This window comes from Dendrobates tinctorius, unplaced genomic scaffold (genome assembly GCF_039654945.1).
Source record: "Dendrobates tinctorius isolate UK_male_01 unplaced genomic scaffold, ASM3965494v1 ptg000143l, whole genome shotgun sequence".
Lineage (NCBI taxonomy): Eukaryota > Metazoa > Chordata > Amphibia > Anura > Dendrobatidae > Dendrobates > Dendrobates tinctorius.
Window position 1 is genome coordinate 30971844 of NW_027361810.1, and position 26462 is coordinate 30998305.

Genomic DNA, 26462 nt, shown 5'->3' on the forward strand with positions numbered 1-26462 from the left:
TGTTATTTCCTTTCTATCCTCCATGAGTCTGAACCAAAATGCAAAAAAAACCCAAATACTATAAATGCCAGAACCTTGCACAAAAACAAGTTTAGTCCACACTAGTGATGAGCGAACATGCTCTGATAGTGTTATCTGCGGGTGCTAACCGAGTGACTTTGCCATACTCTAATAATGTTGGACACTGTGCCTGCATGTCTCGTGGCTTTTCAACAGCTGCGAGACATGCAGCCATTTGGACTTAACATATTTGAGCGCACCCATGGATAACTCCATATCTGAGCATGTTTGCACATCACTAGTTCATGCTTAACACCCTGCTGACAGTGACTTTTTGTTTAAGATCTGTAAGGGCCCCGTCATACATAGCGACGCACCAGCGATCCCAACAACGATATGACCTTGTCAGGATCGCTGGTGTCGCTACATGATTGCTGGTGACCTGCCAAACGGGCAGCTTCACAAGCGATCAGGACCAGCGACAGGAGGGTAACAAGCGACGCATGTTGCTTAGTTACCCGCAGTGTATCTTAGTTACCAGTGCGCTGATGCAGGGAGCTGGTAACTAAGGTACACATCGGGCGCCCCTTAGAAACCCGATGTGTACCTTGGTTACCAGCTCCCTGCATCAGCGCTGGTAACTAAGGTACACATCGGGTTTCTAAGTGCTGCGTGCTGCTTAGAAACCCTGCGTTTACCTTAGTTACCAGCGTGCTGATCGCTGGTTGCCCGCCTGTCACATGCAGCGATGCGTGCTGGCCAGCAGGAGACCAGCGATCAAAAAAATGACCTGGCTATTCCAGGACTATCAGCGATAACCGGCAGGGGGACCGGTCGCTAATGGCTGTCACACACAGCGATCTCACTGGTGAGATCGCTGTTGCGTCACAAAACTTGTTACTCAGCAGCAATCTCGCTAGCGAGATCGCTGTGTGTGACGGGTGCTTAATTTTCAGGTAGTCTTCACTGTCCATAGTGTCCACCAGAACTGCATCATCGCTGTACAGGAGAACTCCGGCGCTGTTTTGCCTATTAAACCAGTTTCTCCTCTTGTGAAAGAATATCACTACTATGGATAAAGCTAGTGTAATTATGATAAATGTAGCAATCAGAAAAGCCAAAAAGATTACTCAATCTGTAAATGAAAAAAATAACAAGCTGTGTATGTTGATTCTACAATGAAATCTGTTTAAAGGGAATCTGTCACCCATATATAGTGATATCATGTAAAGATATCACTAAATTGTGTGTCCCCTAAGGATTCTATTAGGACTTTTGACTCCCCGACCCTGCACTTTTTGAGGCATAAATACCTTTTTTATTCTTTGCCACGACAGCACCCACTTGGAGAGAGGGATCCGCCCATAGGAACAGGAAACCTACAGAGGTAAAAGAGGGCGGTCTGCCTCTCCTCAGTTGGTTTCCTGTTCCGATGGGAACCGCAGGATTCTCTACAGATCATACCTGGGCCAAGGAACCGCCTGTGCGGTATCTGCGGGAACAGCAGGGGTTCCGGTCCGGAAGCAGCGACTGAGTGCTGGGATCCGGCTCCCTCCTCGTCTGGGCAGCAGCAGCGCAATAAGAAACACCGGTACCTGGTGGGGCCGACAGGGCGTTTTCTGATGATACACACGCCACTGGGATTTTGGAGAGAAGCCATCCCGGTCCGTGTGGGAGTGCAGAACCGAGGGGAAGCGGTAAATCCCCGGGCGTTCCGGGGGCTTCAGCGTCTAGGAGGACGCACATGCAGCGCTGACAGGAGGTAAGGAGGAACTTCTGGGTTACCGGAGGTTCCTCAGTGCACAGCGCATGCGCGGTCTCAGAGAGCCACGCGAGACTAGGCATGGAGGAACACTCCCCGCCCCCTCCAGGGGGAAAAAAAGGTTTAATGTTTGCTGCGCCGGCGGCTGTAATTCAGGCTGGTCGCATGCTAATTAACTGCACCCGCAGCACACCTGGGGGGAGGTACCGGGTAAATGAAGGGGCTATAAAAAGACCATGGGGATATGGATAGAGCGTGCAAGCATGTCTTCCCCAAGACAGGACACGTATCCCCAGGCAGGTGATTCAGCGGCAGCCAAGGATCACTCACGTCGAGGCTCCTCGGATAGAAGCCACGCCAACAAGCCGCCTTCTCAGCCTGAGCCGATACCTACAGCTTCTCTGGGTGAGTGGACGACTCTCTGCCTATCAAGCTGATATATATCGTTCTCTCTCTCTCTTCTGCTATGCTGTAGGCTAAGAGAAAGGAAAAATCAAAAAATAAGGAATGTGCCCTCTGTACACGTCCTCTTCCGGACTCGTATAAAGAGGCTATGTAAAAAGTGCATCAATGAAACAGCAAAGCAGGCCTCAACAACAGATATAAGGGCTACAATAAGGGAAGAATTACAGGCCCTAACCCAGGCTAGCAGCACTATAAGTACTAAGACTAACAAGCCATCTACAGTTAGCTTAGATACGGATGAGGACGAAGCAGTAGCCTCTGACAGTTCCAATGCATCCACATCATCTTCTGATACGGAAGGGCGTTCATGTTTTCCGTTAGACAACATGGACAATCTAGTTAAATCGGTGAGGAACCCAATGGGATGCACCGAGACAAAAGATCCTCAAACAACACAAGAAATTATGTTTGCAGGTCTAACAGAAAGAGGAGAGCTTGTCCGGTTATACCAGCTATAAAAGCTTTGATTAAAAAGGAATGGGAGAAGCAGGACCAGAGAGGTTATCTCCCCTCGGCCTCAAAAAAGAGCTACCCCTTCAGCGATGAGGAATTATCAACGTGGTCTAAGGTCCTGAAAGTCGACGCAGCAGTCGCCTCCGCTTCAAGACAGTCGGCCTTTCCAGTGGAAGATGCAGGGATTCTAAAAGACCCACTGGACCGAAAAACTGATGCCTCACTAAAAAGAGCATGGGAGGCAGCTACGGGCACGTTTAAACCAGCAATAGCTAGTACGTGCACGGCTCGGTCTATGCTGGACTGGATCGATCAATTAGACCAGCAAATAGACCAGAAAGTTTCCAGAGACAAGCTACGAGTCGCTATACCACTGATCCGTGGCGCAGCAGCATATATGGCAGACACTTCTGCTGATTCACTGCACATGGCAGCCAGAACAGCTGGCTTAATGCCAGACGGAGCCTATGGCTCAAAAGCTGGAAAAGTGACACCCAATCCAAGGCAAAGCTTTGTGCCATACCTTGTGAGGGTGAGTTTTTGTTTGGGAAAACGTTAGATGAAATCCTTACCAAAGCGAAGGAAAGAAAAAAGGTTCCCTAACCCCTCTCTTCCATTTTATAGAAGAGCGTTTAGGAGACGACCATTTGGCAGAGGGAGACCAGCAGAAAATCTAAATCGCTGGGCCACGAAGGAAGAAAAAGGCAAAGGGGCCATGTTTAGGGGAACCTCCTTCCGCAGGGATAGGAGCTAAAGAGCCAGTCCCTCCAGTAGGAGGGAGATAAAAAATTTTCCTTTGGGAATGGAAAAAGTCACAGCCAGCCCTTGGGTCCTGGGTATTATCAGGGAAGGGTTAAAATTAGAGTTCCATCATGTACCCTGTAACTCAGTCATCATAACATCCCTTAGCTCACCAATCCAACAGCGGGCCCTAGAAACTGAGATTTTTAGTTTACTGGACAAAAAAGTTTTGATCCATGTACCTAAAGGACAGGAAGGGAGAGTATTTTATTCCACTCTCTTTCTGATGCCTAAACCAGATGGCTCATTCAGGACTATAATCAACCTGAGGAAGCTAAATTCCTGCTACTACATGTGGGGACAAATAACACCGCAAGAAACGACCTGGAAACCATCTGCAGAGACTTTGAAGACTTAGGCAAGAAAGTGAAAGAACTGGGAGCGCAGGTGGTCTTCCCTTCCATCCTCCCAGTGGATGGCCATGGAACAAGGAGGTGGAATAAGATTCTGCAGGTGAACAACTGGTTACGTCGATGGTGCCGTCAGCAACAATTTGGATTTCTGGATCACGGAGTGAACTACTTACACGATGGACTACTTGCTAGAGATGGGGTGCACCTTACGAAGACTGGAAAACATGTATTTGGAAGTCGCCTTGCTACACTTGTAAGGAGAGCTTTAAACTAGAACAACATGGGAAGGGAAGCAAAAGACCAGAAAAAGTCACACACCTGACAAATGCTATTGAGAACTCTGCTATTAGAAGTGGAAAGGAAGAACAAAGACGAAAGAATCTAATTAATAAAAATATTGGAGAAAGAGAAACCAATCACAAACTAAAATGTTTTGGAACTACTAACACAGGAAAAGAAATATGATGTCATTGGAATCACTGAAACTTGGTGGGACAATTCACATGATTGGAATACAAGACTAGAAGGATACAACTTATTTGCAAGAAACAGACTTGATAAACGAGGAGGGGGTGTCGGATTGTATGTTAGAAACGCATATATCTGCACAGAGATTGAAGCTTCAGAGACTGGGAGTTCTGTGGAAACTGTTTGGGTAAGAATACAAGGTCAGAACAATGGAAAGGACACCATTGTAGGCATTTACTACAGGCCGCCTGTGCAAGCTGAAGATATGGATGAACTCTTAATGCATCAAATGGCCAAGTTCTCCAAAAAATGACATAGTTGTCATGGGAGATTTCAACTATCCAGACATTTGTTGGGAATCTCTCTCAGGCAAAACTAACAGGTCAAGGAAATTCTTATCCTCTCTTGCTGACAACTTTATCTTCCAAAAGGTAAGGGAGAAAACAAGGGGAACTGCTACCTTGGATCTAATCCTTATAAACAGGGAGGAAATGGTTGAGGAGGTAAAAGTGGCTGGGACCCTAGGAGGTAGCGACCATGCTATTTTAGAATTTTGGATAACTAGAGGAGGAAGACCTGTGAAGACTCAGACGTCAAGGTTAGATTTCAGAAAGGCAGATTTTAAGGGATTCAGAAAGAGAATTGGAGGGATCCAATGGCTGGATATCCTTAAAGACAAAAATGTCCAGGAAGGATGGGAAATCTTGAAAAATGAAATTCTCAAAGCACAGTTGTTAACAATTCCGAAAAGAGGGAAGAATAGGAAGCATTTAAGGAAACCAGGATGGATGAACACAGAACTTAAGCACATGCTAAAAAGGAAGAAAAAAATGTTTATAAAATGGAAAGAGGGAGGCATATCTAAAGAAGAATATAATGCTGTCTGCAGAACCTGCAGGGCACAAATCAGATTAGCTAAAGCTGAAAATGAATTGAGGCTTGCAAGAGATGTCAAATGCAATAATAAAGGATTTTGGGGATATGTCAAAAGTAAAAGAAAAGTCAAAGATGCTATAGGATTTTTACAGGATGAAAATGATGAAATGGTAAGACAGGATGTTGAGAAGGCTGAACTTTTAAATTCCTATTTTGCGTCTGTTTTCTCTCAAAGGAAATGTAACATCAGCTGTTATTCACTGTCCTATTAAGGGAATAGAAGAATCCAGGATATCTATAAACAGAAAGATAGTGAGGAAACACTTAGCTAACCTAAATGAATTCAAGTCTCCAGGTCCAGATGAATTACACCCCAGAGTACTGAAGGAGATAGCAGAAGAAATTTTTGAACCCCTCTCCATAATCTTTGAAAATTCTTGGAGAACAGGAGAAGTGCCAGAAGACTGGAGAAGAGTAAATGTTGTTCCTATCTTCAAAAAGGGGAAGAAGCTGGACCCAGGCAACTATAGGCCGGTGAGTCTGACTTCTATACCAGGAAAGATCTTTGAACAAATTATTAAACAACATGTATGTCAATACCTGGATAAGAATGAAGTGATCAAACAGAGTCAGCATGGGTTTGTAACTAATAAGTCATGTCAGACTAACTTAATTTCCTTCTATGACGGTATCACTGATTGGGTGGATCAAGGAAATGCTGTAGATATAGTGTATCTTGACTTCAGCAAAGCATTTGACAAAGTCTCTCATACAATCCTTATTGAAAAAATGACTAAGTATGGAATGGACAAGGCAACTGTTAGGTGGATTCATAACTGGCTTAGTGATCGGACCCAAAGAGTGGTCGTAAATGGCTGCACATCCAGTTGGAAGAATGTCTCAAGTGGGGTACCACAGGGCTCTATCCTGGGCCCTGTATTGTTCAACATCTTTACCCTCAATTCCTTCATCTAAATCGTTGATAAACTGATTAAATTTGCTGATGACACAAAGCTAGGAGGGATAGCTAATACTAGAGAAGAGAGAGAGAGGATTCAAAAAGATTTAAATAAACTGGAGAAGTGGGCAGCAACTAACAGAATGGTTTTTAACAGGGAGAAATGCAAAGTACTACATCTGGGCAATAAAAATGGAAAAAACATATATAGAATGGGAGGAATAGGGCTAAGTGACAGCACATGTGAAAAAGACTTGGGTATACTAATAGATCACAGACTGAATATGAGTCAACAGTGTGATGCAGCAGCAAAAAAGGCAAATGCAATTCTAGGATGTATTAACAGAAGCATACAGTCTAGATCACGTGAAGTCATTATTTCCCTCTACTCCTCTTTGGTCAGACCTCATCTGGAATATTGTGTCCAGTTTTGGGCACCACATTTTAAAAAAGACATCAACAAACTGGAGCAAGTTCAGAAAAGAGCGACCAGAATGGTGACCGGTCTGCAAACCCTGTCTTATGAGGAAAGGTTGCAGGATTTGGGAATGTTTAGTTTGCAAAAGAGAAGACTGAGAGGAGACTTAATAGCTGTCTACAAATATCTAAAGGGCTGTCACATTGTAGAAGGATCAACTTTATTCTCATTTGCACAAGGAAAGACTAAGAGCAATGGGATGAAACTGAATGGGAGGAGACACAGATTAGATATTAGAAAAAACTTTTTGACAGAGTGATCAATGAGTGGAACAGGCTGCCACGAGAAGTGGTGAGTTCTCCTTCAATGGAAGTCTTCAAACAGAGGCTGGACAGACATCTGACTGGGATGATTTAGCGAATCCTGCTTTGAGCAGGGGGTTGGACCAGATGGCCCAGGAGGTCCCTTCCAACTCTACGATTCTATGATTTATAATAAATCATAAATTTAAGATGGAATCCATTAGATCAGCAATTAAGCTCCTTTTTCCCAATTGTATGATGGCGGGCCTGGATCTGAAAGATGCCTATTATCATCTTCCCATCCATTACAGGTTACAGAAATACCTCAGAGTGGCGGTCTTCCTCGAGGGCACCATACAACACCTCCAGTTCACAGCCATGCCATTTGGCCTTTCCATCGCACAAAGGGTCTTTACAAAGGTGATTCTGGAAGTGATGGCTTTCTTACGCCAGAAGGACTCTCTGATAATACCCTATTTAGATGATTTTTTAATAATCGGGAATTCAACTCGACAATGTAACAAACGAGTGGATGATGCAATCTTGTCCCTGCAGGCTCTTGGCTGGATAATAAACTTCAAGAAGTCCAGAATCGAACCACAGTCAGTTCAGTCCTTCCTGGGTCTCCAACTAGACTCCATAAACCAAAAATGTCTGCTGCCACAGGTAAAAATTACAGCAATTAAAACGAAAGTTAGGTTAGCTATAGACAAGCCACACATATCCTTAAGGGAGGCAATGTCCCTCCTGGGGTCCCTTACTTCCTGCAGTCCGGCAGTTCGGCGGGCCCAATTCCACACAAGGAAATTACAGCATCAAATTCTCTTAGAACAAACCCATGACCGGGGGAATTTGACAAAGAAAATGACCCTTTCTCGGACGGTCCTAACCTCCCTAGCATGGTGGCTAGAGGAGGACAACTTATCGGGAGGAGTACCATGGGTAATAACACCCTCCCGTATAATTACTACTAACGCTAGCCCCACGGGATGGGGAGCTCATATGGAAAGCACCATCGCCCATGGCCGGTGGGATATAAGTGAGGATCAGGATTCTTCAAACTTGAAAGAACTGAAAGCAGTTAGTCATGCATTATATCATTTTCTTTCACAGTTACGAGGGGAAAACGTGAGGATACTTTCAGACAACACCACAGTGGTCGCATATCTGAACAGGCAAGGCGGGACTCGATCAGTAGCATTAATGTCTTCCGCAAGAAAGATCTTGTCCTTAGCCGAAAAACATTTCTTGTCTCTCTCGGCCCTTCACATAAGAGGGAGAGACAATTCAGAAGCGGACTTTCTAAGCCGCCATACGCTACGGCAAGGGGAGTGGTGCCTGAGCCGGCGAATATTCACACGTATTGTGTCAATATGGGGTCTTCCCCAAATAGATCTCTTCGCCACCAGGGAGAACAGGCAGGTGCAAAGATTCGCCTCGCTAAATATCAGAGACGATCTGGAAATTCTGGATGCCCTTCAAACCCCATGGCAGTTCAAGCTGGCATACGCATTTTCCCCAATCATACTACTACCGCAGGTGATCAGGAAGATCAGGGCGGAGAAGGCACGAATAATCTTAATAGCGCCATTCTGGCCCAGGAGGCCATGGTTCTCTTGTCTCCAATGTCAGTGACCGACCCTTGGGTGCTTCCTTCAACCCCCAAGCTCCTTTCGCAGGGGCCATTGTTCCATCCTCAAGTGGACAATCTCCACTTGACGGCTTGGAACTTGAAAGGGAGATATTGAGAGCAAGAGGATTCTCTGAGAGATTAGTCAATACTCTCCTACAGAGCCGAAAACTGGCTACGACAAGAATTTACGCCAGGGTATGGAGGAAATTCTTAGAGTTTCACACAGCTCCTGACTCTAGAGAAATTTCGATAACATCAATCCTAGAGTTTCTACAAAAAGTCCTAAATCTTTCCCTATCTGTTAACACTCTAAAAGTCCAGGTATCGGCTCTTGGGGCCCTCTATAGTTATAATGTGGCAGGCAATAGATGGATAGCCAGATTCATTTCGGCCTGTGAGAGGAGTGAACCGGTACACATACCCAGGGTTCCTTCGTGGGATTTAAATCTGGTACTAGAGGCCCTTACACGTCCTCCCTTTGAACCATTAGACTCAATATCCCTTAAGCACCTATCTCTCAAGACAGCACTATTAGTGGCACTAACCTCAGCTAGAAGGGTTAGCGACATACAAGCACTCTCAATAGAACCCCCTTTTCTGTTGACATTCCAGGATCAGCTAATATTAAAACCAGACCCCTCATACTTACCAAAAGTAGCAGGGAAGTTTCATGGGTCACAGGAGATTCACCTCCCCTCATTTTTCAGTAACCCTTCTACCCCAGAAGAAGAAAAGTTTCATACGCTAGACGTTAGAAGAGCAGTATTACAATACATCGAGAGGTCTAGGAGCTGGAGGAAGAGTAGGGCTCTATTTCCTTTCAGGGCCAAAAGAAGGGATATGAGGTCACAAGGGGTACCCTGTCTCGGTGGATCAGAGATGCGATCAGTCTGGCATACTCCATGAGCAATGAAGATCCTCCGGAGGGTATCGAGGCAGACCCGCCAGAGCCATGGCTTCCTCTTGGGCAGAGAGGGGAGATGTCGCAATCGAGTCGATATGTAAGGCTGCAACTTGGTCTACGCCCTCTACCTTTTATAACCACTATAGGCTTGATTTATCATGCTCATCTGACCTAGCCTTTGGTAGAGCGGTCCTCGGCACGGTGGTCCCTCCCAGGTGAAGGTCTCTGAAAGTCTCTCCAAGTGGGTGCTGTCGTGGCGAAGAGTAAAAAGCCGGATTACTTACCGGTATTGCTCTTTTAACGAGTCCACGACAGCACCCGTTCACTAACCCTCCCTAGAAGTTAACATATTGTATATACACCACCTTAGATGTAAAATTATTTTTGAATATTAAATAATATAATGGCCTAATAATTGGCGGTCCTCTGGGTACTCTAAAATCCAACTGAGGAGAGGCGGACCGCCCTCTTTTATCTCTGTAGGTTTCCTGTTCCTATGGGCGGATCCCTCTGTCCAAGTGGGTGCTGTCGTGGACTCATTAAAAGAGCATTACCGGTAAGTAATCCGGCTTTTTAGCTTGTTGGTGATGCATGCAAATCGCCGTGATCCGGTCCGATGGGCGTGGCTTAGTGGTCTTCCCCCCCCCCCCCACCTCCTCGGCTTGCTTCACGTAATCTTCGTCTGTGAATACCACAGACGCCGTTGGTTTCCGCGCTTGCGCAATGTAAAGGCCCCCGGCGCCTGCGCAGTATGCTTTGCCCAACTGTGGGCGAAGTGTTATGAATGAGTCACCGTAGGAGGCAAAAGCAGAAATACAAGCTAAGTCCAGAAACCTAGAGAAGTTGGCAACTATCAGATTGCAGACCCCTGAACCTATCAACACAACTAGCAGTAGCCGTGGGGGGTTCCTACAATGCCCTAGACCCCTCGATCACAGCCGGAGAAATACATAGGCCTAAAGAAAGAAAGGGGAAATCTAAACTGCCCCAGAGCAGACCCCAAAGCAAAAGGCAGCCCCCAACATATAATGACGGTGAAGCAAGATGAAAATACTAACACAGACAGAAAGATAGACTGAGCAAAGACGGGGCCCCAAAACTACCTAGATAGCAAAGGACAGGAAGGCTGCTGTCTGCAATCTGCCAAAACCCTATCAAAGACATAAGCCAACCAGCTGATATGAAAAAAGGCCCTGAAGCAGCTAGGCTTCAAAAACTGAATCAGCACTCAGGTAATTTCAGAAGACAGAGCTAAATGAATTCAGCACACCCCAGCAGGGAATGGCAGAAATCCAGAAAAACAAAGCAAAAACAAAGTCAAAGCACAAAAGCAAAAGGCCGAGCAGCAAACTTAGCTTTGGAGGAGCAGGAATTCAGACTGGTCTCCAAGGATCCCACAGAGAAATCACCCGCAGGGCAGTAGGGCGTCGGCAGCATTATATCCAGTCCGTAACTCCACTCAGCCAGTCACAATCATCAGCCTCAGGTGTTTTACAATCAGGCTCACTACCTTCTTTTACCAGAAGAGGGAGTTCCTCGGGCCTCAGTAATGAAGGGGAAAATGAACTCACAACAGCGAAGCATAAAATCGCTACTGCGCATGCGCCGGTATTTTCCAGCGCGGTCTATGCCCCGGGAAGTGTGTCCTTCATGTGAAGACTTCCGGGGCATAGACCACGCTGGAAAATACCGGTGCTTGCGCAGTGGCGATTTTATGCTTCGCCCACAGTTGGGCAAAGCATACTGCGCAGGCGCCGGGGGCCTTTACATTGCGCAAGCGCGGAAACCAACGGCGTCTGTGGAATTCACAGACAAAGATTGCGTGAAGCAAGCCGAGGGGGAGGGAGAGAAGACTACTAAGCCACGCCCATCGGACTGGACCGTGGCAATATGTATGCATCCCCAACAAGCTAAAAAAGGTATTTATGCCTCAAAGGTGTGAGGTCGGGGGGAATCAAAAGCCTTACTAGAATCCTTATGTGACGCACAATTTAATGATATCTTTACATATCATCACTAAATATGGGTGACAGATTCCCTTTAAGGACTGTCTCACATGTCCTGGTATTTCCGGTATTGGACAAATTGGTACCGGAGATGTCCATGTGTGTATAATGTGTGCCACACGCACTGGTGCCTGAGAAACAGAGGTAAGGTTAGCGCTGTTCCCTGGTGCCAGGTGCTGAAGATGGATCTAATCATTCTCCTCTGCTCTGCCAGCGATCAGCATGAGCAGAGGAGAATGATGAGTTGTATTCTCAGGCTGGTAAGGGGACAGGGATATTGACCCACTCCACCCCTAGCCTAAAAATAGCTGCCCAGAAAAGGCACATCTATTAGGCTAGTTTCACACTAGCGTTACCGGGCGCAGGGCTGCCGCTAAGCTCCGCCCCCTCCGGTCAGCTCCTCTGATCGCATGATCCTGCATGTGATCAGCGTACCCTATACTTAGCATAGAGTACGCTGGTAGTGCGCTGTACACGTTTGCCCGCGCATCTGCCCTTTTTGCGCTGCGCCAACGTGCGCCAAACGCACTGTGTTGCAATTTTGTGCGCTCGGCGCAGTGCAAAAAGGGCGGATACATGGGCAAAAGTGTACCAGCGCATGACCAGCGTACCCATCGCTAAGTATAGGGTACGCTGATCGCATGCAGTGTCATGCGATCGGAGGAGGAGCTGACCGGAGGGGGCATGGCGCTTAGTGGCGGACCTGCGCTGTGCCCGGTAACGCTAGTGTGAAACTAGTCTTGGATGTGCCAATTCTGGCTCTTTACCTGGCTCTTCCCAATTGCCTTGTAGCGGTGGCAAGTGGGGTTAATGTCACCTTTTGTATTGTCAGGTGACATCAAGCCCACGGGTTAGTAATGGAGAGGCGTCTATAAAATACATCCATTACTAATCCTATAGTTGTATGGTAAATAAAGACACAGCCAGAATAAAGTCCTTTATTAGAAATAAAACAACGCACTTCTTTATTTAAAAAATAAAACAAAAAAAACACTAGGTGAGTATAACTCCTAATTCCACTGAATCCCTTGTAATAAAAAAAATCACTGTCCCTCACCCCTCCGTCATTCTGTTCTACGCTGTAATCGATGACTGGGGGATAAATAGCCTCAAACTATGTGCCCACGTTAGCGTTTTTAAACGCTCAGGAAACTGATCCCCTTCCCAGAAAACGCGTGTTTTATTTCCGTGTGTTTCTTGCACGTTTTTGCACAAAAAGACGCACGTTTTTGATGCGTTTTTCCGCGCGTTTTCTGGGAACATTGGAAATGGCTAAAAACGCTCAGCAATGCGGAAATTAATGAGCATGCTGCGTTTTTAGCCGCTAAGCGATTCCCGAGCGGTTTAAAATGCATGCATTGGCACAAAAAGCCAAAAACGCATGCAATTTAATGTGAAGCTGCTTTTAAGCGTTTCTGCACAAACGCTTAAAAAAAGCAACGTGGGCACACAGCTTGAATCCTGGACAGTGCCAAGATGCAACCGTCAAGGCTGAGAACTACTGGCGAATAACCTGCTCGGTGACATTGAGGTTACTACCGGTCACTGAGGCTGCCGTTCCCAGCCAGGCTGAACTGCGGTGACCTCAGCACCGTGGGAAAGTCAGTGATGAAGTCCCCACAGTTCAGCTCAGTGAGTTCACAGTGGATCACTGTGATTCTAGGTTACCTAATCACTGACTCTCCCCCCCATGGTGCTGAGGTCACCACAGTTCAGCCTGGCTGGGAACGCAGCCTCACTGATCAGCCATAACCTCGATGTCACAGAGCAGCTCATTCCCCAGTGGTTCTCAGCCTGGACGGTCGCATCTTGCCACTGTCCAGGTGGTAAACTATTTATCCCCCAGACATCGATTACGGTGTAGCAGAGAATGATGGACAGGTGAGGGATATTTGTTTTTTATTACAGGAGACAAGGGATTCGGTGGAATTAGGCTTTAGGTGAGTATAACTGTTTTGGATTTTTATTTAAAACGGTCTTTTATTTCTAAATAAAGACTTTATACTTGCTGTGTCTTTATTTACTGTATAACTAGGATTAGTAATGGATAGGCTTCTTATAGAGACCTATATGGCTGCATTGTATTAATTTGCCCAAAATGTTGCATGATTTATCTGTTTGGCTGTCTTTAGAGATGAGCGAAGGTGCTCGGGTACATATCACGGGTGCTCATACGGCATGCTTGAGGCCCCACATGCTCTTTGACTGTTAGTGGGAAAAACCATATGGATATTGCCTGCCATACACAGGCAATCCCCCGCATGGTGGTTTTTTGTTTTTTTTCTAACAGCCGCAAAACATGTGGGCTGGGGGGCTCTAGAATGGCACCAGATAGTCCGATGCAAATTCGAGTAGCGAGTACTGGCGCTCATCACTAGTCATCTTTATATGCAACACTTATGGCCAGAGTTGATTTACTGCTACTGAGAATTGAGATTTTTTTTTTTTCAATTTTGATTCAGAATCCTTAATGATTTGATCCAAAAACAGTAAAACACTGCTATCTTACCAATGATCCTGCTTTCTTTTGAAATATCTGGTGAGAGAAAAAAATATTTTGCTGTTATTTTATATTTTTATTAAAAGTTTGAAAATAAGTGTTTCCAGTTCACCACCTGACAGCACCATGGAGGACATCCTTCTTATCCTCATTGGGACAGGAAACAATGCGAGGTTAAAAGGACCCTCCCCTTACCACCTTTCAGTGTTTTTTCCTGTCCCACTGAGAATAGGAACGATGAGAGCTCCTATTCCTGGCTGTACCGGGCAGATCGGTGAGGATCAGGGGGCCCAGCCTTCCCTTCCCACCTCAAGAGATCTGCGGCTGACACCCTTCCTGAGGGCTCCTCAGCCTACCTCAGTGTAGCGCTGCTCCTGAGGATCGGGCAACTTCCCCCTATCTGGGGGCGCTCGGCTCAGGATGCTCTGCCTCCAGCATGCTGTGGTTCCTGGGGCGGGTCTGGGCCAGCATGCGTTCCAGCGGTGGATCCGGGCATGCGCACTTCCGGCTGTGTATCACTTATACTTCTGGGTCGCAGTCGGCATCAGTCTATACTGAGGCAGCGTCACCTGTGCAGGCCGGGTAGAGGACTTCTGGGTTGCGGTCAGCTCCAGTGTGCGTTCCAGGAGGCCGGCGCTACAGGAGGATACCGTATAAATAGGGTCCTTTGTGGCGTGCAGGCTACCCTACTGTAAACAGGGACCGCTTCCATTAGCTATTATGGAGGATCCCACTAAAGCAGAGGTTGGCTCAGAACAAAGCCAGGGGCATGTGAGTAGGCTTCCAAAGCTTTACCATCGTTAACCCCCTTCCCTACATTTAGAAACACAGCCTGTACTCTGTAGTCTAGGGGGAGAAACCTCCCTTGACAGCTGCTAAGAAGGATAGCAAAAAATCGGGTAAAAATAAGATGCCTTATCTGTACTGCTAAGCTACCCGAGACCTGGCAGAAGCACCTCTGTGATGCTTGTACTATGAAGATTGTCAGAGAGGAACAAACCTTAATGGCCAATATGAGATCCATCATAATGCAGGAGGTCCAAGCGGTACCTTTTTTTTTTTTATTTATTTTTTTATCCGAGGACACAGATGAACTCCGTGCAGTGCGTGATACTATGCAGGTGGAGGAAACCACAAAAGCCCGCTCTGTACAGGACGAGATGTTTGGTGGTCTACGTTCCCAGATGAGTAGGGTGTTCCACATCCGCTCCATGAACCTGGAGGAATGGGAGGATGCAGAAAAAAGGCTGGTGATCCCAAGAGACTTCAGACTCCATTTACTCTTTGATGCAGATGATGTCAAGGCCTGGGAGGATGTTTCCAAAATAGATGTTCCCGTGGCCAAGGTGACGAAAAGAACTTCTATCCCGTTTGAGGACTCCTCCAGTCTGAATGAGCCTGTTGTGAATTCTCTTTCTGTGCTCCATCTGGTGGTTACTGGAGGTAGTGGAGCTGATTTGATTGACAGAGGCTTACCACCAACAATTGGAGATCTGAGGCTTCAGAATGGGATTTAAGACAGCCGACGCCCTCTATCCCTGCTGGTGATTTTTGCTGCCTTGCCTCCTGAGGTCTGACGTATCCAGCTCTTTCCCTGCATTATCCAGCTAAGTGATTCATTTGCTTTTCTGTTTGCATTTGTTCAGGTTCTGTCTATTCCTGCTTTGTGCAGGTCGGCCAGCTCCGGCTGGGGCTGTGCTGCATCACCACCATATGTTGCTGCTTATGCCAGTTTGTTTTTCCCTCCTGGTATATTGGTCTCTGTTGCTTTGCTTTCAGAATCTACCAGAGTACTGATATAGTGGGAGGCGAAGTCGTGTGACTTCAGGGTTTTTGTGCATTAGTCGTGTTGGACATTTTGCAGGGTTTTTTGTGCGTGATTGCAGACAGTATCTATCCTTTCCTGTCCTGTCTAGTCAGTGTGGGCCCCATCATTTGCTCAGCCTATTTTCCTATCTGCGTTTGTGTTTTCATCTTGTCTCACCGACAATATATGTTTGGGGGCTATCTATTCCTTTGGGGTCTACTCTGGGGCAGTTTAGCTTTCCCCTTTCTTGCTTTAGGCGTAGTTAGCTCTCCGGCTGTGCCGAGGCAACTAGGATCATCGTAGGTACGCTCCACGGCTACTGCTAGTTGTGTAGATAGGATCAGGGGTCTGCAATCCGCTTAGTTGCCAACCTCTCTGGTGTTCTGTGGCTCAGCTCGGGCCTGCTCTCCTCCTCAGTGACCCATTCATAACAGGAGCCTATGGATCGGAAAGCAGATGGGCTTCTGAAAAGAACCTGGGAGACCTCAACAGCCGTAATATGGGCCAACGTTGCCGTGACATCGGTGGCTCGCTCAATGCACTTATGGGTGGACGACTTGGAAGAGCATTTAAGAGCCAAGACTCCCAGAGACACTATTCTTCAATCCTTGCCCCTCCTGAAGCTAGTGACCAGCTTCATGGCTGACGCATTGGCTGAGTCAGTACGATTCGCATGTAGGAATGGGTCATTGTCCAACGCAGCTAGAAGGGCTATTTGGCTAAAGACCTGGTCAGGGGTCACTCAATCTAAAAATAAACTTTGCTCCATCCCCTTTTCAGGCCTGTTCTGGACGACATTCTGGAAAGGCCTAAGATAAAAAGAAGGGGTTCCCGGAGGAGAGGCCAAAGAAATACCAGCCCTTTCATTGGCCCCGACCTAGTCAGAAGTCAGACTACAAGGGAAAGGGGAATGACGCCGTCAGAATAGGGAGTCGGCTAAGAGGGTTCCTGAGAGGCTGGGAAAAAGTATCTCAAAATCCGTGGGTTTTACAGACCGTCTCCCAAGGTTACAAGGTAGAGTTTGCCTGTCTACCCCCAGAGAGGTTTGCCTTCCCTCAACCTCCCCGATTGTGGTCGGACATTCAGGACTGTGGTCGGACATTCAGGACTTATTAAGAATTGGGGCTATAGTCCCGATTCCCGTTCAGGAGAAAAGCAGAGGTCATTACTCAAGCCTTTTCTTGATAAAAAAAAAAAAACCTTCGGGAGAAATCAGGACAATAATAAATCTCAAACCCCTAAACAAATGGGGAGGTACAAGAGATTTAAGATGGAGTCCATAAGGTCCACAATACCCCTCATAGATAAGGATATGGTGATGTGCACTTTAGATTTGAAAAGTGCATACTATCACGTCCCGATTCACGAATCCTACCAGAGATATCTGAGGTTTGGCCTGAGAGTTCAGGGGAGGGTCCGTCACTACCAGTTTCGGTGTCTTCCTTTCGGCCTAGCTTCAGCCCCCAGGGTGTTTACTAAACTAATGGTAGAGGTGGACGCCTATCTGAGAAATCGCGACATCACAATTATACCTTATTTAGACGACTTCCTGGTAGTGGCCAATTCCAAAGATCAACTCAGGGCCGATTGCCATATGTCGATCTCCACACTGCAGAATCTAGGATGGATCATAAACTGGGAAAAGTCGAACCTGGTCCCAGAGCCAAGGATAAAATTTCTGGGGGTCTTGCTAGACTCCCATCTGAGAGGATCTTTCTTACCAGAAGAAAAACAGACGGTGATGGTAGAAAGGATTCACCAGTTCGCAAGAAACTGCTGCTCTATCAGGGAAGCAATGAAGATTCTGGGACTGATGGCATCTTGCATCCCCTGCGTGAGGTGGAATCAGTTCCACTCTTGAGAACTACAGAAGGCGGTCCTATCAATTTGGGACAGAAGCCAGCTCTCGCTGGACAAGGGAATGTCCCTATCCGCTCGGGTGAGGAAATCCCTGCGTTGGTGGACCATTCCGGGAAACCTCCAGAATGGCGTTCTGTGGATTCTCTTCCCGTGTGTCATCACCACCACCAACGTAAGTCAGCTAGGCTGGGGGGGTCACATGGAAGGGAGATACTTCCAAGGAGAATGGAGCCCAGAGAGAAAGGCCAAGTCCTCGAATTTCAGAGAGTTATACGCAGTGTGGAAAGTGCTTCTCCACGTTCGGTCTCCGGTCAAAGGCAAGCATTTAAAAGTTTTATCCGACAACACAATGGCAGTGGCATTTCTGCATCACCAAGGAGGGCCAAAGCATCCATCACTACAGCATCTGGCAAAGTGGATCTTCAGATGGGCAGAAAGATCTGTCCTATCCATCTCAGCAGTACATCTAGAAGGAGCCAAAAACCAGGTGGCAGATTTTCTGAGCAGGAAGAAAGTAGTCTCCACGGAGTGGGAATTGATTAACGATGTGTTCAACATGTTGTGCCAACGTTGGGGGAGACCAGACGTGGATCTGTTCGCCGCCAGAGGCGATGCAAAAGTCAGAACCTTTTTCTCCCTAGATCTTCTGGATGGTTCAGCAGGACTCTATGCTCTATCCCAGCCATGGGAAAAAGGCCTCTTATACTGTATGCATTCCCACCTCTTCCTCTGATTCAGAGAATTCTCAGGAAAATACACGACGAAAGGGCGACAGTTATCTTAGTGGTGCCCTTCTGGCTGAAAAGGAGCTGGTTTCCTCTGCTGAGGAAGATGTTGACGGAAGACCCCATCCTACTGCCAAGGAGGGAAGATCTCCACCAAGGCCCGGTCATCCATCACAACCCAGACGCTCTCCAACTCTCAGCCTGGATCCTGAATGGCAGGTCCTAAAGTTCAGAGGTCTGTCTGAGGAGGTGATCTCAACACTTAAAGCAAGTAGAAAACCAGTGACCTCCGCCATTTACGACAAAATATGGAAACTATTCTGCAGTTATTGTGGAGAGGGGCCAGTAGATACTACCCATCCAAACATTCCTTAAATTCTTGACTTCCTGCAGTCAGGATTCAAGAAAGGCCTTAGACCCAGTACCCTGAGGTTGCAGATCTTGGCCCTTAGTGTATTCTTTGACTCTGCTCTGTCCTTGCACCCCTGGATAGCTAGGTCTTCCAGAGTCGTACAGCGACTGAAGCCTTTCATACGGAGGTCGGTTCCACCATGGGATCTTAATCTAGTCCTTAATGCACTGTGAAAACGGCCATGTGATCTATCAGAAGATACAGTTAGGTCCATATATATTTGGACAGAGACAACATTTTTCTAATTTTCGTTCTAGACATTACCACAATGAATTTTAAACAAAACAATTCAGATGCCGTTGAAGTTCAGACTTTCAGCTTTCATTTGAGAGTATCCACATTAAAAATGGATGAAGGGTTTAGGAGTTTCAGCTCCTTAACATGTGCAACCCTGTTTTTAAAGGGACCAAAAGTAATTGGACATATTAAATAATTGTAAATAAAATGTTCATTTCTAGTACTTGGTTGAAAACCCTTTGCTGGCAATGACTGCGTGAAGTCTTGAACTCATGGACATCACCAGACGCTGTGTTTCCTCCTTTTTGATGCTCTGCCAGGCCTTCACTGCGGTGGTTTTCAGTTGCTGTTTGTTTGTGGGCCTTTCTGTCTGAAGTATAGTCTTTAACAAGTGAAATGCATGCTCAATTGGGTTGAGATCAGGTGACTGACCTGGCCAGTCAAGAATATTCCACTTCTTTGCTTTAATAAACTCCTGGTTTGCTTTAGCGTTATGTTTTGGGTCATTGTCCATCTGTAGTATGAAACGACGACCAATCAGTTTGGCTGCATTTGGCTGGATCTGAGCACACAGTATGGCTCTGAATACCTTAGAATTCATTCGGCTGCTTCTGTCCTGTGTCACATCATCAATAAACACTAGTGACCCAGTGCCGCTGGCAGCCATGCATGCCCAAGCCATCACACTGCCTCCGCCGTGTTTTACAGATGATGTGGTATGCTTTGGATCATGAGCTGTACCACGCCTTCGCCATACTTTTCTCTTTCCATCATTCTGGTAGAGGTTGACCTTGGTTTCATCTGTCCAAAGAATGTTCTTCCAGAACTGTGCTGGCTTTTTTAGATTTTTTTTTTTTAGCAAAGTCCAGTCTAGCCTTTTTATTCTTGATGCTTATGAGTGGCTTGTACCGTGCAGTGAACCCTCTGCTTTTACTTTCATGCAGTCTTCTCTTTATGGTAGATTTGTATATTGATACGCCTACTTCCTGGAGAGTGTTGTTCACTTGGTTGGCTGTTGTGAAGGGGTTTCTCAGGATGTACCAAACTGTAGATTTTGCCACTCCTAATGTTGTAGCAATTTCTCGGATGGGTTTTTTCTGTTTTTGCAGCTTAAGGATGGCTTGTTTCACCTGCATGGAGAGCTCCTTTGAACGCAAGTTTCCTTCACAGCAAAACCTTCCAAATGCAAGCACCACACCTCAAATCAACTCCAGGCTTTTTATCGGCTTAATTGAGAATTATATAACGAAGGGATTGCTCACACCTGTCCATGAAATAGCCTTGGAGTCAATTGTCCAATTACTTTTGGTCCCTTTAAAAACAGGGTGGCACATGTTAAGGAGCTGAAACTCCTAAACCCTTCATCCAATTTTAATGTGGATACCCTCAAATGAAAGCTGAAAGTCTGAACTTCAACTGCATCTGAATTGTTTTGTTCAAAATTCATTGTGGTAATGTCTACAACCAAGATTAGAAAAATGTTGTCTCTGTCCAAATATATATGGACCTTACTGTATGGATATTAGCAAGTTTTCATTCAAAACTGCTTTCTTGGTTGCTATTACGTCAGCAAAAAGACTAGGGGAACTACAAGCCTTATCCATTCAGAACCAGTACTTACAAGTGTTCGAAGATCGTTTAGTTTTGAGGCTCGACCCAGCCTTCCTCCCTAAGGTTGTCTCAAACTCAAATCAGGAAGTTGTTCTTCCCTCATTCTGCCAACACCCTAGAAACCCGAAAGAATGAACGAACCTATCATAACCTAGATGTTAGGGAGACTGTTCTCAAATACCTAGAAGCAACGGAGGGTTGGAGGCAGGACAAAAATTTTTTTGTACAGTACGGGGGTCCAAATATAGGTAGAAAGGCAGCAAAATCCACGATCGCTAGGTGGATCAGATACACGATAAGTCTAGCCTACAAAGCGCAGGGAAGTTCCCCTGGACGTTCTCAGAGCCCATTCTACTAGAGCTATGGCCACTTCATGTGCAGAAAGAGGGGGGGCATCAGCAGACCAAATCTGCAGGGCCGCAACTTGGTCTAGACTTAGTACCTTTTCTAAACATTATAAACTGGACGTAGTCTCAGGGCAGTTAGCCTTCCTTCATGCAGTAGTCCCGCCCTAGACTATCATTCTTTGGTACTTCTCCATGGTGCTGTCAGGTAGTGAACTGGAAAACGGTAATTAGACCTACCGGTGATTGTATTTCCAGGAATACATCCTAACAGCACTACTAGTTCCCTCCCTACTGCAAATATTCTATACTCGTGACCTAAGGTTTGTATAAGATTGTTTAAGAAAATTTTCTTTGCATCCATCCACATGTGGTACTGAAGGGTGGTAAGGGGAGGGTCCTTTTAACCTCCCATTGTTTTCTGTCCCAATGAGGATAAGAAGGACGTCCTCCATGGTGCAGTCAGGATGGATTCCTGGAAATACAATTACCGGTAAGTCTAATTACCGACTTTTGTAACATAATTTCAGGGCTTTTTGTGTGTTCATTATTGGGAAACACTGTACACAGTATATTTACAAGGTCATGGATAATTGTGTAAATTTCCCTAAAGTTGTCATAATGGTGATATTTGCAAGCAGTCCAGATAGATACAATCAGTCAGAAATGCTAGCAAAGTCTGTTGCACTAGCACAACCTTGAGCTATGTCCACACGTTGTTTATGCAGCTTATTTTTTTTTTCACCCATAGAAAGCAATGAGTTAGTGCAAAAAAACGCTGCAAAACCGCAGGCATCAGGTTTTGCTGCAGTTTTGGTCCATGACGTCCCACTGGCCGCTCTGTGTTCATTTTCACACAAGTGTTGAGATTATATTCTTAATCGGCTGATTTTGCTTGTCTCCAATTCATAAGTCACATCAGACTTGTACCATTTTAGCGAGTTGTCTGTGGAAACGTACATGATGAGGTTTATATGCAAGTTACTGTTCGTGGCCATTGTATGTCTAGTGCCGCCGACAGGATCTGATGCGGTCTGTGAGATTGGGAAATGGCAGCTTACACATCCTTGGCACAAATATGTACATTTCTATATATGGCTCGTTGTATGGCATATTCTACATACTGGCTATAACCATATACCAGTAACTTGCCATTGCTGTCATAGAACATGCCCAGTAACACTTCTGTGGGACCTTTCTATTGGGTTAGGAACATTTTAACCAGAAACGTTTTCCTCCTGGGAACTGATGCTTGTAATGTCAGCCCCGATATCTGAGGGAGAAGGACAGAAAAAGAAGCGGGTCAGCTTAATGCTGGGAGATACAGAACATGTTCAGATGTAGCAGCTTTGTTGCAGAAAGTTCTATAATTAAATGAGTTAATGGTCAGAAAAGGCTTCAAAGATCATTTTGATCTATTGGAACTGATAGTTCTCAGTAGATAATATGCCACAGCTTCTTTGTAGTAATTCCTCTTAATGTGCTTTCCTTTAGTCTTTTCCGTCATACCTGAGATTGTAGACACTTTTTCCTCTTTGCTGATCAGTGTGCACCCCAATTGTTCTTTGTGTGCTTTTCTATAGTCTGTTACCTGTCCTCCCTGAGACTATAGACACTTTCTCTTCTCTCCATGCTGAAATCTGTGTACCCCCCCTAAATGTTCTTTCCTCCTTTCATGTAGTCTGTTTTCTGCCCTCCCTGAGACTGTAGACACTTTCTCTCCTCTTCATGCTTTGGAGATCCATGTACACCCCCTCCCTCTTACTATTTCTAACATTAAGAGAAGTTCAATATAGTACACTATAGGAACAAGAAAAAGCGCAATAGGGTCTTATCCGGGTTAATGTTAAAATTTTAAAAGAAATCCACTCACCTATTATAGGAGAGATCAGGCATATACAATTGGTAGTCAGCTGCTGCACGTCCAATGCCCAGACAAGTGACCGCTAATATATCAATTCTTATAGAACTAATTTTTGGACTTCCATGCGCTGCTTGACAAAATACAGGATTCCAATTATAGTAGAAGATTAATCATTTATTCCCAACGCGTTTCGAAGTAAGAACTACTTCTTCCTCAGGGGATGACAAATATCCCCTGAGGAAGAAGTAGTTCTTAATTTGAAACGCGTTGGGAATAAATGATTAATCTTCTACTATAATTGGAATCCTGTATTTTGTCAAGCAGCGCATGGAAGTCCAAAAATTAGTTCTATAAGAATTGATAACATTAAGAGAAGGGAAGCTGAAGAAGAGAGCTGTCAGAATTGAGCAGGAGCTTACCCTGTTTAACATTTTTGCACACCGCTCCGCTAGAAAAATTACTTAGATACTCTGCAGCAACAAAATGGTAGATGGCTTTCTAAGTAGTCTTAATTGAAAATTGCTTACTAAATCCTTTAGATCCCCCTATAATGATGGGAAACAACATTTTTTTTTTTTTTTTTTGCTAATTGAGTTTCGGGTGATTGGGACCATGAATGACCACACTTTTCAATGTTTACATTTTAAACCTACAAAAGACAAAATGAAAAAAACCCCTGCTATAATTAAATTTTTATTTTGTAGGTTTTGTATGCTTTTTGGCCATGTGAGCATGCATTTATATGCTGCATGTGTACCAACTCAAACCAAGCTCAATTTTTTTTTTTTTTTTAATTTTTACATTTTGTAGAGGTGATAATAGCCGACAGCTCTGACATGCTGTCATCACCCAGTAATCACAAGCAGAGTGTGGCTGGTGTCACACAGGCCAGGTCCGGTCCTCCAGACCAGGAGACTAGGTTTGCAACCGCTCTCAACTATGACCAAAAAAGTAATCCGCAATAGAGGAAACGTTGCTGTTGAAAATGTTACTATCTAGTCCTTTTTTTTTCTTTTTTTTTTACAGCCTGCACCCCCATACCATGTTTTCCACCTATTAATTTGCTATTAGGTGGCTGAGCATACCAGTGCAAGGAAATTGGTGGATGCTCTACTTTCCGGAAAGCTTTTTTTTTTTTGACTGTGTGAGATTGACCATCACTTCTTGGAGGTTTTACCCCTTTTCCTAGAACCCTCTCAAATGTTCCAGGAGACTTGGGAATTCAAGTATGGATCATTTATGACTACACAGAAGCAGTAAATCCATACTTTTGATATTTTTGGGAAAAGGTTGAATAGTCTTATATGAGGGTTGTTCATTAAAGATTTTCCCTGTCCCACTTCTATTTATCACAGAACGCTGAAACCGCCACATGTGTAATAATATAAGTCTCTATAGGTTACGTGCCAATTTGCAACTCAGAACTGATAACAAACAGTCTTGACTTTACAGGTGCCGAAATGGTGTGAGGTTTGATAATGGACCCAGTGGAATACAGAGCAGTTCATCAAGTTCGTTTACTTGAAAGGCCGTACACCAAAGGAGACATTCGATGAGATGAAAGAGGTTTATGGTGATGATTCACCATCATATGATGTCATCAAAAACTGGCATCGTCAATTCAAATGTGGTTGGATTTTGGTGCAAACAGCTCTAATTCCAGGGTGACCCCACTCTGCTATTGATGAACACACCATGCAGTAAGTGGAGATCGCTACTTTGAAAAATCACTGCGTAACCATTCGCCACCTAGCCCAAAATGTCAATATTAATGTGTGGTCCGTGGTAAAAATCATCCAAGACCATCTTCACATGCATAAGGTATCCGCTCGCTGCTCACACCTTTCCAGAAGCAGGAACGAGTCGAATGCTCGCAGGCTCTATTGACGATGTGCCATGGAAACCAGGAGGACGTATTCAAGAGACTGATCACACAGGATGAAAGCTGGGTCCATCACTACGATTCTGAGACTAAAGTCCAATCGATGCATTGGAAGCATCTTGACTCACCGCCTCCAAAGAAGGCACGTATCCAACCCTCGGCAGGCAAGGTGATCCTCACAGTATTTTGGGACCAGCACGGAGTACTATTGATGGATTTCCTAGAAAAGGGTACCATGATGACTGGGGCATACAATGCTTCACTGCTGCGGAAATTGCGGGAGGCCATCAAAACCAAGAGACGTGACATGCTCAGAAGGTGTCCGCTTTCTGCAAGGCAATGCACCAGTTCACAACTCACATGCTGCCCAAATGGAAGCTTTCTCTTGTGGCTTTGAAATTCTACCACATCTCCCTTATTCACTCGACCTTGCGCCACTGGACTTCTACCTCTTTCCAGCTATGTTTTGTTCAGCTATTGGCAAGGACATACTGTACGTGCTACAGAAGAAGCTATTGCCCTTACAGGAAGGTTTGGCCTCATCCCTTTTGGCTAGTGGGATTAAAAAGTGGCAGTGTTAGTTGAGAAGATATTCCCTTCTCATTAACGGATATGCCATCACTTTATGGTGTGAAGGGAGGTCTGACCCATTGGACCCCATTGATTTTGAAAGGGTTGCAGATCTGCTAGATCGTTTGGTTTGTGCCCTTTTTCCTGCAAAGCTCCTCGCTGCGTGACCGTGCAGAACACTACAGCATGGACCCCATTGACCCTGGACAAGTTAGGTAAGGAAAGACTGAAATGGCAGTAGAACTATATCCCCTTCTTCTTAGATTTGATGGTTCCAAAGGATGGATCCCCTTAGTGATTGCACAATCACAGCACATGGACGATGCTGGAGAAATAAGGAGGATCTGCGATGTTGAATTTCAATATTTTGGTGCTGCCATCAGAGTTGCCTGTCTGCAGCTAACTCCTCTCCCCATACAGGACACATACATGTTCAGTCAATCCAAACCCAAGGAACATCTTGCTGCTGTACACACTAAGACTTCGTTATTACAACAGTGTAATATAGATTTGGCATGAATTTTGAGAAGGTTGATTTCACACAACAATACCACTGCAACTTTAGATGCAGTTTTTGATGAGAGAAAAAAAAGAAATATAGTGGAAGGATGTATACTTCTCCTTCCTGTTGCCTCCACTTGTGGCTTTGGCGCAAACCCCTCAAATAAGGAATAAGTAGTCTAATGGCTGAAGCAGGTCCTTCTCTCATGAAGGGAGATCCGCATTAGGGGCATAGCATGGGGAGACCACACGACTGCTTGCCCTGGGTGCAAAAGTTCCAAAGAATAAGGCTACGTTCACATATCCAGTAATTACCTGTTAGAACGGATCCAGCAGCAATCTATTGGCAAAAAAGTTGTCCTTTTTTAACATTAAAGTCTATGGACAATGGATCCGTTAATTAGCCATCCATTGTCTTCTATCTCTAATGGATCCAGCAAACGAAAAATGGATATTTAGAAATGGGAGAATAACGGATGGCTAATTACGGGATCCGTTGTCCATAGACTTCAGTTTTAGAAAAAAATGGATCCAGCAGTTTCTTGAAAAACGGACTAAAAAGTTGTGTCTGCACAAATTTTTTCCCAACTGCTGGATCAGTTCTAATGGATCATTACTGGACATGTGAATATAGCCTAAGGAAGTAGCACTGGGTGCTCTGGGGCGGTGCAAATTGCCCCGACCTTTGGCTGGGTGCACTGGATCTCCAACTTTCTCCAAATTGTGATGATCATGACAAGTAAGACCCAT

At 45.3% G+C, this 26462-nt stretch overlaps 1 protein-coding gene across 1 annotated transcript; it reads right to left on the reverse strand.

The window, feature by feature from the left end:
• Positions 1 to 13: 13 nt before the first annotated feature.
• Positions 14 to 26462, reverse strand: CD302 (CD302 molecule). The gene is given in 7 exon segments (XM_073545226.1): positions 14 to 28; positions 867 to 1129; positions 21721 to 21803; positions 21805 to 21841; positions 22048 to 22124; positions 22126 to 22168; positions 26396 to 26462. Coding segments are annotated over 7 exon segments (585 nt in total).